The sequence below is a fragment of the Paralichthys olivaceus genome, chromosome 1, assembly GCF_024713975.1.
Source record: "Paralichthys olivaceus isolate ysfri-2021 chromosome 1, ASM2471397v2, whole genome shotgun sequence".
NCBI lineage: Eukaryota > Metazoa > Chordata > Actinopteri > Pleuronectiformes > Paralichthyidae > Paralichthys > Paralichthys olivaceus.
In genome coordinates this window covers 11,198,919-11,213,892 of record NC_091093.1, presented here as the reverse complement: position 1 = coordinate 11,213,892, position 14,974 = coordinate 11,198,919, and the positions used below count along the sequence as shown (strand labels likewise).

General features: G+C 40.3%; 1 protein-coding gene across 1 annotated transcript; it reads left to right on the top strand.

Annotated features, from left to right (window-relative positions):
- Positions 1 to 1,352: 1,352 nt before the first annotated feature.
- On the top strand, positions 1,353 to 7,017 carry scamp5b (secretory carrier membrane protein 5b). Its single transcript, XM_069519564.1, has 7 exons — positions 1,353 to 1,569; positions 2,104 to 2,165; positions 2,455 to 2,574; positions 4,315 to 4,471; positions 4,672 to 4,773; positions 5,558 to 5,675; positions 5,986 to 7,017. The coding sequence occupies exons 2-7, from the start codon at positions 2,159 to 2,161 to the stop codon at positions 6,163 to 6,165; spliced, it is 684 nt and encodes a 227-aa protein (XP_069375665.1). The 5' UTR covers positions 1,353 to 1,569; positions 2,104 to 2,158; the 3' UTR covers positions 6,166 to 7,017.
- The last annotated feature ends 7,957 nt before the right edge of the window (positions 7,018 to 14,974 follow it).

Here is a 14,974-nt window from a genome sequence, read left to right as displayed (position 1 = left end):
CGTCTCCACATTTAGTTAAAGAAGTCTTGATGATTACACCCTTCGAGGAGTTAATTGCTGGTGACTACTTTTACTTTGAAACATTTAGAACACACTAACATGAATAAAGTATGAAACATTAACTTATCTACTTGCCATTAATCTACAAGGAAATCTAAGTTCTCAAATACACTCACAAGCAAATGAACATTTCATCCAATTCTTAGCTGCAAGTTTTTGACTTATTCTCCGTCAGTGAATTTACACTTGTTTAATGTCACTGTAACAATATAATGTTATAAAACTGCATTAATCCTTCAGTAATTTCATGAATTACAGTTGACCCACTTGCTGTGTAACAGTGAAACTGCATCAGCAGCTGGAGTCCACGCAGTATCTCATATTCCAGTTAGCTTTGGGCAGTGACCTGACTGACAGCACAGTTCCATATGGAGTGTGTTACAGCTGAATTTACACAGTACTGCAAAAAACTAAGGGAATTGGGATTATAGTGCCAGTTATGGAAAGAGTATGCAGGTTCTTTACTTGGGAGTAACTACAATACAAAAATACTCCATTGCATGGATTGATTCAAGAAAACTACTTTACTTTATTCTTTAAATATAAATATGATACGGATCATAATTATTGATGCATGTAGTTGTCACCAAACAGAATTATGTAATTTCTAACAATGCATTTTGACTCTGTTGCCTGTGATTTTAAGTGTACAGTTTAAAAAGGCATTGAGGTAATGATGTCTGACCTATTGTGCCTATATATAGAACTGCCATACAAGCCAGAAGCCTGTCAGATTTACCTATAGCCTCAGCGTCCCCCCAGGTTTGGCTAAGGTCCAAATGAAGACATGTCATTAACATCATCTGGCGGTTGGCTAACGTCAACTGCCTGATGATTAGCATCTTAATTATTGCGGAAGACCATCAAACATATAAGGGATCATGAGAAAGATTCATGAGAACAATCAGCTCTCTAATGTGGAGAAATATTTAATTTTATTAAATCTAAATACTCCAAATACAAGAGCCTCAATAATAATATAATAACAACTGAGTGCAGGACATAAGCAAATTCTTTTTTTAAACAACCAGCACCACCACTGTACAGTCTTGATATTTGTAGCTGTTAGTTCTGATGTACAGTATAATCTACCTACTTGTCTATTAAATGTACGCACATCTTTCTTTCAAGAGTAAAATATAATAAAAAAAGATGTATTAAACTTTTAATCGCCACACAAATGTACTGCAATTGTTTGATAGGCTGGTTTCAGCACCATGGACAGGGAGCTGAACAGTGATTGGATCAACAATACAACGTCAGGGATTAGAGTAATCCGCCTATTGGTCTGAACCAAAGTGACAGCAGCTTTACGCACGGTGATTGGCCCAGGGTCAGGATACTTCGCATTTGTTGCTCGTGCCATAGAGTCAATAAGAAAATATTATCATAGTCTGATAGTTTGCCTGCAGAAATCGTCAGATTGTCTCAGTTATAGTTCATTCAACACGCAGCTGGAGCTCTGAGAGGAGACCGTGCGCGAAGAGAAGCGGCTGCTCACTGGAGGAGGTAAGCAGATTATAGGTTTCCCTTTGGAATCCGTAATTCCTGCCTGTGATGGCCAGCTCTCTGTCAAACTGTCCGCACATGTACATGAATATCACCGCCTCTTTTCATCCATCAAATGCAGACTGTGATTGCAGCCGGCGCGCGTTTTTACAGGTCTGCAGAGGCGTGTGAGCGTCTTCTCCCCTCTGTGTGTGTGTGTGTGCGTGTGTGTGTGTGTGTGTGTGTGTGTGTGTGTGCGTGTGTATGTGTGTGTGTGTGTGTGTGTGTGTGTGTGTGTGTGTGGTCGTTAAAATGTAATCACCAACATTGAGACGTGCCTGGAGGGCTCGCTTATTAAATCCCCCGACAGAATGTCTCAGCTTATCGTATAGCTCCCTCTGTTAAATGTTTTATTCTCATAAATTACTCTGCTCTATTTAGCAACGGAACAGCGATGTGCTCACACACATATATATGTAAAAGAAACTGCAAATGAACACATGTATACAGGAGCTATGGAAACCAGTCCCAACCTGCAGTCTCCTTATGTTACAGGCTCAACAGACTGAACACGAGTGAATCTAAGCTGCAAACTTGACACTGTATCCACATGGCAGGTCGGTCCTCTTTTCACTCTCACCACCATTTCTCTCCTGTCACCCCAACCGGTCGAGCCAGATGACCACCCACCCCCACTCTGGTTCTGCTGGAGGTTTTCTCTCGTTAAAATAAAGCTGAAAGTGTTTGCTCGCAATTTGCTTGTAATATTTTAAGTTTTTGAACTTACTGTGTAAATTGCCTTGAGATAATATATGTGTTATAAAGTTAAAATGTTGCCATATAGAATCGGCCTTATGTATGTATGTTTATATATTCTATACTATACTATATTATTATTTGTTGCAGAACCCAATTTTCCCCCACTGCCCGGATTCATTCCACTCAAGCCATGTTTCCACCAGGACTTTGACGAGATCCCTGAGCAGCATCGCAGCATGTGCAAGAAAATGTACCACCTGTGGATGTGTGAGTGCGATATTCAGCATATTATTTTACCATGTAATGTATGTGATGAATGGATAGTTTACTGAATTAACTGCAGGGCTTAAATTACAGCCATTAAACTTTAAAGTGATTCTTTCCTCAGAACAACAGCAGTAGTCTGTAAAGGAAAATGAAATCACCTGAGTTCTCCTGAAGGTCCCATAAACCTCTCCTGCATGTTTAGCTCATGATAAGAACTACGTAACAGAAGGCTGGTGGTTTACAAGGATCCTTTTGGTCCAAAAACATTTTTACTTTTATTGGCGGCGGCTGTAACATCCTGACTGGTTTATTTGCTAATGAGTCATGGCACTGACCAGATGGCCTTGGTTTGAGCAGAGCAGTTAACTTTGAAATTGTGTTAAATAATTTTCACCAGAAGCACTTTCATCAAAGTTTATTACACCATAAACAAGCGGCACAATGGTGTTTGTGATAGTGCTCTGCTCTGGAGGCTCCCTGCCCGTCCATGAAGGCAGAGGGAGGTGAGGGCAGGGGAAGAGCGGCAAATAAAAAAAACATGTAGGTAGATGTAGGTGCCATGACGCTAACTTAGCATGTTAGGAAAAGAACAAAAGGTTACTATAAAGAATGGCATGAAAACAGTGTAAACTAAAGTGGGGCTGGGATAAAGTTGATGCAAGGTTGCAGCTCAAAGAGGAGCATCTCACTGCCGTTAACCACAACTGATTTCATTTGTATGCAGGGTATAGTCAACAATCTGTTTTCCATGAGGATTAATCATATATATATACATCAACACACATGTATTTGTTACCCTTAACTCTCTATCAATACCTCTTTTCTTTTTGCAGGTGTCTTCTTTTTTATAATCGATAAACATAAACAGGTATTCAAAGTCTCAATCTGCTTCTGGATGTGCTGCTTCTCTCTTGTTTCTCTTGGTCATTCTTGTATGTGGATCTTCATATGTTACACTGAGCAAATGTTGCATCAATTCGTTTCTGTCTCATTCCATTAACAGCCTGTTCTGTTTCGGTTACTGCCGTGCATTGGGGAAATTGAAGTGTTTATTTAATATCTGTTATGTTGCAGCTGTGTTTAGCTTTATAATGTTCTTACGAGGTACTTTACATTTTCTCTGCAGACCAAAATTTGAAACTTTGCTAGTCTAGAGAAGAAATATGGAAGCAAAGCACAGAGCTACAATTAGAACATTAGTGCAACTTATGTAGAGAGGACAGTCGATTCATAACATTGCTGAGAATGACTAGAACAGGAAACACACAGAAAGGCTCTTCAGGGAGCACAAGCCATCCTCTGTGTCAAGTATTCTTATTACATGTTTCACGGTATGTTTAATGCATGCTCCCTGCGTGGGTTTTCTCTGGGTACTCCTGCGCCCCCCCACTGTCCAAAGATATGGAGCTGAGGTTAATTGGAGACTCTAAATTGCCTGTAGGTGTGATCCTGGGTGGTTGTTTATCTCTGTATGTTGGTCCTGTGATACAACAGCCACCTGTCCAGGGTGCTCCTCGCCTCTCACCCAATATTGGCTGGGAATGGCTGCAGCTCCCCTGTTACCCTTAAAGGATAAGCCGCATGGATGATAAATGGATGAATGGATGGACATTAAGTTAATGCTGTCTGACTTCACGTCCACTTTTTGTTTGTTCTTTTCTGCATGTGCATGTCTTTGCATGAATCAAATAGATGATGTTGTGAATCATTTCTTAAAATATCTCTGTTGCGGTCCCACAGTGAACAGCGCCACACTTGTAGTGAATCTCTTCGGATGCTTTGCTTGGATGTTCGGTGGAGGTGGGGTGACCAACTTTGGCATGGCAATCATCTGGCTCCTCATGTTCACTCCCTGCTCTTACGTCTGCTGGTTTAGGCCCATCTACAAGGCCTTCAAGTAAGTCACATAAAACGCTCGTACTGTCTGGCCTCTCCACACGGGCGGCACTGTGTACCAGACACCACCTGAAACCAAATGAGATCAAATAATTCAAATCACACAGAATATAACTTGAAAATAATACAATATCACATGTGAACTAGTGCTATATTTGATTTTCCTACTGTGTTTATTTTTTGATTTCTTTCTTTTCTCAGGAATGACAGCTCCTTCAACTTCATGCTGTTCTTTTTTGTGTTCATGGCCCAAGTCGGCATCAGCATCATCCAAAGCATCGGCATCCCTGGGTGGGGAGTGTGGTAAGAGAAGAAAACATTACTTATCTCTTGTCAATTATTTTTAAGAGCTCATAATGCTTACATAGTATTGAAATTAATTATTTTTGTACATTTAGCATATTTTCCATTCCAAGCATGTCCTTTATATTGTGGTCTTTCAGGTAAAATCATTGTTTAGAAGGATCATAAGCAATGTACAAAAAGCTTTAGTATCAGTATCTTTAGTGTCAGTCAAGTGTAACTCAAGTGCTTTAGTCACATTCAAAGTTCTTACATATTTCTTACTGCATTTATAAGTGATTCATTTACTGTTCTGCCACAAGCTAACAATAAAATTTAAGAAGTGGTTTTCGAAAGAAAGCAAAATCTGATTTGAGAGAAACACTTTGACTTCAAGGCAGCCAGGTTTCATTAACACGTCAGTGATGGGTCGTCAGAAATTGACCTCATATAACATTTATGATGGTCCTCTTATTAGATTTTGAGAGGCTGTTAAAGCCATCCTCAAAATGTCACCTGACTCAGGCTGATGATCAGGAATGAATGTTATGACAGCCTCCATAAGGTTTCTGAATGTCACCATGTGCAACTGGACGTCCTCATGTATGAGCCATACAACTTTTCAACTTTAAATCACAGCACTTAAAGTCCACACAATTATTGGCATTTAACGTCCTGATGTTCAGTGGAAGTATTCTGATGAGAAATATCAGATAATCCAGTGACGACCCACACTGCATCAAGGTCTAAAATGTATTTCTTTTCTGGATGAAATTTGGTGAATGTACTTCCTGTCTTTTTTCAGTGGTTGGCTGGCAACCATCTCCTTCTTCAGCTATAATATTTTCATTGCACTGATAATGCTGGTCCCTACAATCATGTTCACGGCTGTGGCCTCGCTGTCCTTCATTGCCCTCACCAGGGTAAGAACTTGCACTTTTTAAAAGAGAGATGTAGAGAGGTTTTTTGAAGTGATGTTTATTCGACAGCTGTGATTACATTTCATCAAAACAGTTCTGATGTTTTAATCCTTTCAATATAAATTTCTGCAGGTGTTAGAGATGCCTTTATATTTTGTGAGGGGAAATAATAAATGGGCCTTTATCAGTCCAGAATTCGAGATTGATTAGTTGATTCAAACTAACTAGGTCTAATTGAAAATACTATATCAGCTAAAATGTATACAACCATGATGGTTTATTGATAATAACTTGTATTCTTACCTTTCCGCAGATCCATAATTTCTACCGTGGCAGCGAGGCCAGCATGTCCAAAGCTCAGGAGGAGTGGGCCACAGGAGCCTGGAAGAACCCTCATGTCCAGGCTGCTGCCCAGGAGGCCGCCATGGGGGTGGCCACCGGAGGCATGCAGAATCAGTACTCCAGCCCACAATATAATGACAACCAGATGTAAACGCCTCAAAGCAGGAGGTTTCAAAGAAATGATGCGACAGTTATGCCAAAGATTGAGTGGCAGGTTTAGGAAGGATCTTAGCACGTATGTATAAAGTTTAGAAATGTAACAACGGGCATATTTGAACATGTTCAGATTTTACATCAGATTTAGCAGAAATGATTTCAAAGTATTTCATTATTTGGCAGATAAATATTTCACTGGGACGCTGGTTTTCACCTTCAAGTGTTATGCTGAATGATTGTTATGGTTTATGTTATTTCTCATGTTTTTTGTGTTTCTTGTTTAAGAAGTTGTAACTAGTTTTGAATGTGTGTGATACTTTAGTGGCTCCATTATGAGAGCTTTATGTTTTGTGTTGACCTGCAGTCTGAGCAGTTTTTACAAAAAACTTTTTCTTCAAAAATACGTAAGATGAAACAACCTTTGCTGTCATTAAGATTGAATTATTTGGTATTGATTGATTAATAAATGTATCTATAACTGTACATGTTAAATTGATATATGACTTAGGATGTAATATTTTAGAGAGACTCAGGGTAAATGAATTGCGATTTTGTGATTGTATTTAAACAATGCTACTTTCTGTGACCTCGAAACAATTTCATCATGTTTCTATGCAGTTTATCAATGAGTGAAATTAAAGAGGTTTGCAATGTGTAAAATGTCTCTATTACAATATGAAACAGTGTCATTTTAAGAATTCAGTTGGATTTAAATTGAAACAGAAAGTTAAATAGTACTTGAAGCTTTCTCTTTGCTGCCTCTTGAAAACATTGGATGTCATCACAGAGGAATTTACTTTGATTTAGATCCATGTAAATCCAGAAAACAATAAAGCAGAAAAAACAATACGTTTTTCGCTGATGGTCAGTTTAGCAGTTGAGTTTTCTGCTGCTGTGCAGCTGATTGACCACCGAGAGGCGCTGATGGTTTTAGAAAGAAATCAAATTCTCCAATGTACACAGATTACCTTCATTCATCCTTCACAGCATAGTCTGCATTCGTGTTAGTTCCTTATATTTCCAGTTTCTCAATATTTTTCTTTTTTTAACCACTCGTTCCTCGTTGTTCCTCCTCCCCATCACACAAAATGGGAGCTATGGAAATGAATCACTGATATGAGGTCATGTGTTATCTTATTCTTATATGACGTTCACACAGGCATTTGTAGCTGTTTGTGTTATACAATATAACAAATAATTTGATGGCAAATACTTATTGTATTACTATGCACTCATGCAAGGTAGTTTCTTTGCATATATCATACTTGTTTCTTGTCTGAGTTTTTGTCACTCAATCATTTAAATGTTAATTTAGACTCTTTTCAATACGTTAAACATAGCAAATGTTACAGCTGCTACATTTTAACACTGTTTAAATAGAAAATGTAAGTATGAGTGGCATCCTTGTCCTGCAGGTGGCAGTATTGACCCTCTATAGCCGTTTGCACACTGTTGTCCTTCCACCAGGGGCACTGCATGACATTTGTTTTTCCTCCCATCTGTGTATTTATGAAGCCTCTATAAGAACACAAGAAATCCGAGATAGTTAAGGTGATTGATGCCACTTGCCAGACTAAAAATAGTGTTTTTTTATGCAGCAAACACAATTTCTCACTTGACGTGCTGTGAGCAGGTGACCATCATAAATTAGATTCAAAATACACTTTAAAGGGATTTATCTGTGGATGTGCTGTTCCCTTCAGTCCGCCTCTGCCTGTGTCATGAGAGTGATAGAATTACTCTGAGGAGGGGTTGGAATTATACAGAGATCCAAAAACCCAGAGGACCCTCAAACAGCCACCAACAAACACTGTAATTGCCACACACATGGAAATCTCTTGTGACAAGCAGTGACAGCAAAGACACACGCCTTCAGGTAAACAGGAGTGATTGTCAGCTACAGAATACACTCATTGATTCACAACAAATCGAGGCTGTAAAAATGCTTCCTCCTTTTACCATTATATGCTGACCATCCGTAAAAAAAATATTATGAGGAAAAACTACAAGCCTCCAGTCATTTCATTCTGATGAGAACAAAAAAGGCAGATCGTACTTGGATGCCACTATGTGTTGGGATGAGCCCCAGTGGGCTAGAGTAACTTGCCTAGTGAGGGAATCCAAACTGGCCATGGCACTTGGTAGCAAGCGCCTACATAGCTGTATTGGTCTCCAATAGCCTGGGAAATACTGTATCTGCTGCCAAATGGTCCACTTTGTTCTCCAACTAGTTGGATACTTTGTTTGCTTTATAGCTGCAACATCTAGGAGGTGAACAAAAACTGTTGCCGGCTGCAAAACCAAAACAACGAGCTGAAAGAAAGCAAAATGTCAGATAGTCAAGTGAAAAGCTTCCACAAATGACTCAGTTATTATATGCTAGCATTATCTAAATAAAACATTCAGTATAGTCATATGATACCCTTAAAGGATAAGCCATATAAATAATGTGTGTGCTGGTTTGGGGAAAAAGGGGGGGGGGGGCTAAAGTTGACAAAGAACAGAAGATCTCTCTGTTGTATTTTTCATGAGATATGTTGCAAGACTGCCGTACACATACCATCTGGACACAGCTGTACAGATGTGGAGTTATGTACTCATACACAGAGGTTATGCTTGTGTCTATGTATGTATGTATATAGGAAGCTGGGGTCCTAACATGACCTCTGAGGTCACAGAGCCACGCAGACTAGCTTAAATGTAAAATAATCTAGACGAGGAAAATCGTTGAGAAAGAAGTGCACTCTCTAATTCACAAAGATTTGAAAAATACAGCAAACTCATTAGCCAGTATTCTATTCACTGCAGGCTATTTCTAAGAATGTTCCTTTTTTTTCTGTATAGACAAAGCTGACGAAGACTAATGGTGAGCACATGACAAGAATCAAGAACATGCTGTTTAAGCTGAGTTTACCTAAAGAAACAGGTTGGGATCAATGTGTGGTTGTGAGTCATTAAACTGTTTGTTAATGCTTATCTGCAGCCTGATATTAAGCAAACTGGGCACTAAATTATCCAACTGATTTAAAGTAGAATAAAAATGGAAGGAAATATAGTTCTGTTCATTATTGTTTAAAAAATTGACCATTTGCATAATTGTTCCCCCAACAAAATTCTGAACAGTGACTGATCACACAGTAAGGTGCCAATATTAAAATAAAGACAAACAAATTAACTAAATCAAACAATCACCATCAGAAGTTTGTCTTGATTTGATATAGGAATCAGACGTGTATCTCTCATGTTGAAAAACTGAGGTCATGTGGTAATGGTTTCCAAAATAGTTACGCCCTACATTATAATAATGCACACTACTTTAAGTTACGTTTGGCTGCACATGTGTTGATTCCATCTAACAATCATGAAATGCCTCATTATTAAACTGCTAAAGTGAAAATGTATGTGATTGTATTAATGTTATTCTTAAAGATATAGTTCAACATTTTAGGAAACAGATGAGATAAATACCCCTCTGATATCTGTTAAAGTAAATGTTGCTCCTGAACAAAGGAGAAGTCTGGATTTTTGCATTAAGCTTACTAACTACTCACTGTAACTACATATTTACTAGGCAGATATGTTGTGAGATTGTATTGATCTTCTCTTCTGACTCCTGTGAGAGTGTATTTCCCAAAACTATTCCTTCAACAGCAAAGTGACCTCTAAGGGAGCAGCCCCAGCTGGACTTTGATATTTCATGTTGACACAGACTCAAAAAAACACACAAACCAGCAGCTCCACAAAAGTTATTGGCGTCACGCAGTAAACCCTCCCACCCTTGATCATCTTTACAAGTGCATTATGATGAGGAGTCACAGCATCCAGCCAACTACTAAGGAGGGGTCACCCACTTGTCTGGAGCAGGGCCATGTTAGTCAGCTACAGCGAAGGAGCCTCACTGCCACCGGTCTGTGAAATCACCCATCTGATGAGTCTGGTGAAATACGGGCCTGTCAGAGGGGAGAAAGGCTGAGCATAGTGGCGTGGGGGTCGTCACTCTCCAGGGTTGACTTCATCACTGACGCTCCCCGGAGCCAGTGGAGGGGCCGGTGGTGGAGCAAGGGGCTTTGCCGGTTAAGGCCGTTCTCCCATCCACAATATCGCTTCCAATTTCCTGGAACTATCAACTTGTACATCCAAACTTCAGTTTCTACCTTTCAAGGAAGGACAGCCTTAATGAGAATTTATTGCCCTGTTCTGGACTCCCAGGGATCACTTTGCATAGCCCTTAAAATTGATGAGTTGAGAAATTGAAAGAAAGTAAGGTCTGAAAAAAGGATTTTTTAAAAATTTGTTTACAGCAGATACCAAAAAAGAAGCCAGATGTTTCCTCAATGAGGCAGGTGGTATTTAAACTGTCAGGCGGTGCTCTCCCCTGTTTGTTGTGGCTTTGACACAAGTTTCCTCTTTGCTTTGTGAAACGGCCATCGAAGTGGAGTGTTAACGCAAGTGAAATGTTTAACTCAGATATATATGGTGGCAGCAGCTCTGCATCAAGTCTGCAAAGGAAGAGCTATTATCAAAACAAATGAGGCAGCATCTGCAGCTCCATGTAAATCAGAACACGTTTCCCCCTCCTTCACTATTCAAACGGTTTTAGCCATTCACAATCTCCCAGCCTGTGGTTTCTCATCTGTCTCCTTTCTTCCTCTACAAAGCCATCCTTTCCTCTTACCTTCCCCGCGCAACAATGTGTTTATCCCTACGGAAATGAAGATTTCTTCACATCTTTATTCATTTAATTAGGTCTCAAAGCAGAGCCAGAGCCAGAAGATGAATTACCTGTGGCCTTGATATTGTGCCATAGAATCTCTACACAGTAGGCTCTGCAGAAATTAGACCTTAAGTCTGGAGGTGGGCTTTTTGGCAATGTCAGCTCACTAGACAAGTCCCTATTTTCTCTTTCCACTAAATTCAATTATCCTCACATAAACCTGCTGCAGTGAAGAATGGAGGTCTTAAGTTATGTCTTTTAGCTCCGTCTCATTGTAAGCCAACTCGTCAAATTAGGGTGGAGTCGCTTGAGTCTTTGTCAACAGTTAGTCTTTTTATTGGGAGAAAGTCAAAGTCATGTCTCTGAGAACTTTGGAACTCTGCTGGAGCTGAGCACTTTGCCCTAGAAGAATTAAATCTTGCAAATTAGCATAAACAAATAGCAAACTGCCTGAGAGACAGTCCAAACAATTAAATAAAGATGTATGCATTGTGTAATAGCTTAATTATGCGCTTGCACATACTACAGAGACAAAAAGCCAGATTAAGCACAAACAATAATTATTATAATTTAAACACAAACACTTCCTAATGATGTGACCTCAGCACAAACTAATACACAAGTTGTGTCCCAAATCAGGGGCCACCTCCTTAAGAGGACGTGGTCTTTGTGGTCATGGAGACCGTGAAGGCTGAACCGAAATGAGACGGTCTGGTCTATAGAGGATTTCCTTGATCGCTGTCTCCAGCTTGTCACAGCCTTATTGCTGTCGTGTAGCAACAAAGCTGCACTCACACAGCCTCTAAAGGATGCAGTCTCTGAATCGAGACACAGACTAGCTGTGGCTAAAAATGGATAATGTAAAGATGGGGTGGCAAATGACTCAAGCTGAATGTTGTCTTGTTGTCATTGGTGCCACTGTAAACTTATGATAATGCACAGCATGAGTGAAATTATTGTCTGATCAACTCAACTATCTGGTTCACAGGGGAATAGAAAAAATGAAAATATATATATATATTTTTTTGTGTAATCCGTCCCAGCCAGGGGCCGGAGCCATTACATTTCTTCAAATTGTTACAAATGTTAATTTGGACGAACAGAAAAACTGATTAAATGTATCTGTGAAGTCCTTCAATACTGGAAAACCTGTTCATTTGGACTCAAGAATGACCTGATTTAATTTTGGTGGTTGAATGTCAAAGATCATGGTCACAGTGACCTCACAAAACTCCTTTTTGCCTTGTGAACACATAATCGTAAAAAACGCCTCAAGAGAATCCTTTCAAATTTAGCAAAAACGTTGACATACACTCAAGGATTACCTGAATGAACTGGATTTGGGTGTTCAAAGGTCAGAGGAACAACAGTCTCAGTTGGTGTTGACAGGTCATAACACCCTCCACAACCTGTCTATATCCATCACAGATCCCTAAGGTTCATTCTCCTCCACTTTCATGCACAGGCGGTACAACTGTATTAGCCCACTGTAATCCTGCAGCCCTCATTTGGTCATGACTGACAAGTTCAGACCACAGAGCTGGTGTTTCTTCGTGTTTTTCATCAGCAGCATAACTCCCATGGCTTCCATTCCTGCAGGGGCTTTGTGTATACAATGACGTCTGGCCACTGAGAATGCTGGAAGATCTAATCAGCCCTGCTGCACTTCACTTGATCTGTTTCCTCAATTAGGTTTGATGCTTCCAGCTGTGAAATGCCTGTTGTTTAACATAGGTTTGCTGCTAAAGTAAATGCAACTTGTTGGAGCAGGGGGTATCCTCTCCTTATTGACAATCAGACACAACAGTTTGCGGCCCAAAGCAAAGTATTTACATATGCAATGGATTTTGCTGTTATCGTGTTGCAAGCCGATCTGTTTGCAGTCTCGCGTCTTTCCCGTTTCTCAGGATACTAATACACTATCTTGTTCTTTTGATCAGGTGCCAAGCTGTTTTGCAGAACTCATGCACTGAATGAAAGAAGGCCTGCAACATTCAAGGGGAATTACAACACGACTGCAGAGTGTGTAACCATACAAAGAGTGATCTTCCCCTGGTTTAACTCTTGGATCGGGAAGAGCAATGACGCTGCACATCCTGTCAGCTAATCAGCAACATCTGACTCGTACAATCCCCTCGTAATCTAACAAGCATTTATACCAACACATCCTCCTGCTACGTGCTGCTAGTTGTGTTAATGTGTCCCTCTTGCCTCCTCCTGTTCTACTTTCTCAGTACCATGCTTGTGCTGGCACTGCTGGCAACGTGCATCATGTATATTCCATATCTCAGCGATACAGCGTGTGTCTGGCGGGCTTTGTTCCGTACAGCCCCTTAGGGGTGTTTTTATGTGCTCCATTCAGAGTCTCACACTGTTTGAATTCACTCGGGAAACACCCCATAGCACATTTGTGATAAATACAATTGCATATTCATTTGTTGCAAGGAATGGTCCTAAATCATTTACATGTCTCTAATTCGACTGCTTTGACAGAAATGGCAGATGCTGCTGTTTGGAAATGTAGTACGTCTTTTTCATTACCAACAACAAGGACAGGAAGCCAGCACTTTAAAAGCGGCTCCTGGTGGACATTGTGCAGTTTTGGCGACATCCTACTGAGGAATGAATATCAAACTTTATTTATGCTACTTAGCCAGATTGCATGAAAATATGTGAAAGTAGAACCGGAGGCCTGCTTATGAAAAATGAAAACCTTTCAACATGACAAGTCTATGCAGTGGTTTTTTGGAAACGTATTACCTCTAAGTACAAACAATTCAATGTATCATTTGTCTTCTCCCTCATTAGGAGTTTCCCATCTGTTCCTGCTCCTGTCTGTCTCTCTCACACACTTACACAAACAAAAATATAGACACACACACACATGCAGGAACATTAACATAATAAACACATATGGTCAAAGTCGAGTAAACCGGCACGTACTGCAGCACTTTCAAGAAGCAACACAATGTGGCACAGAGAGATGGAATGGGGGCGATTTTGTGTGAACAGCCTGAACAAACAGCCCATAACAAGAGGAAGTCCCTTCACTGGGGTCAGAGTTTTGTTAGGACCGAATATGAGAGTGAGAACTGCGTATCAAAACAACCAGATAATGGATTCTCATTCCTCTGGGCGACAGGAAATACTTCAACAAGGAATGTCTCTGTCTTTTCCAAATAGCATATTTCACAGCAGAATTACCACCTCGCAGCTGTAGGCCTCCCCCAGCCAGTCACAATCTGCACTGTTTTACCAATTTATTAGGTACAGTATAAATGTTATCTTTGCTAATATCCAGTTTTTGCCAAGAATTTGGCAGAATGAAGTGGATTCCCCCTATAGTTTTATAGGTATAGTTTTAATTCAGTGTTGTTTGCATACAACTGAGGAGAAACTTTGGCACCACCCCCTCCCACCGACCTTAACAGAGGATCTCCAAAAGGGTCAGGGTGAGAATTTTTATGAAGATTATTTTGCCGTTCCCAATATGTTTTGCGTTCTCTTATAATGCTTTTGTGTTATCTCAAAATACATGTTGCATTACCTTGTACTAATTTTGCATTTCCCCCCAATACTTCTATTCCTCTATTCCTTCTGAGCCATATGTAGAGAAGTACAGCTCGGATCGCATTTTTCTGTCTGGTCAAACCCGACCTGAACTGATGGGCATTCTGGTTTTGGGCCACTCCGGGTAGCGATGCAGCACTTCTGATGTTCTTGTGGCCCAGACAAAATGGCAGTGAGCTTTAAGTAAGCAAGGTGCAATCTGGATGTGAACCTTAACTGCCCCATGTGGCAAATGGAGAATATGGCCCAAATAGCACACAAGTAATTTGGCCTACTTTTGGCTCCTTCAGTTGACATGTAGTATTGCTATGGCCTACTTGTGGCCCAGAGCTACCAAACAGGAGCGGACCTCCAAAGTGCCATCAATCCGTGCCGTATGTTGGCCGGATGACAGTGTGGATGTGTGACAGTGTGGGCCAAATCTGGGCCTGAACAATTTTGCTATGTGGGGGGGACCCACCAGGTCTGATTCATTTGGAATCAATTACTGTATTCAGGACAACTGCACTGACACACATGA

What these genes read in the sequence shown, in the direction of transcription:
- scamp5b (XM_069519564.1), top strand. An exon ending in AATGTACCACCTGTGGATGT is followed by an intron (nt 2,575 to 4,314) that starts GTGAGTGCGATA and finishes GCGGTCCCACAG; the next exon opens with TGAACAGCGCCACACTTGTA. An exon ending in CCCATCTACAAGGCCTTCAA is followed by an intron (nt 4,472 to 4,671) that starts GTAAGTCACATA and finishes TTCTTTTCTCAG; the next exon opens with GAATGACAGCTCCTTCAACT.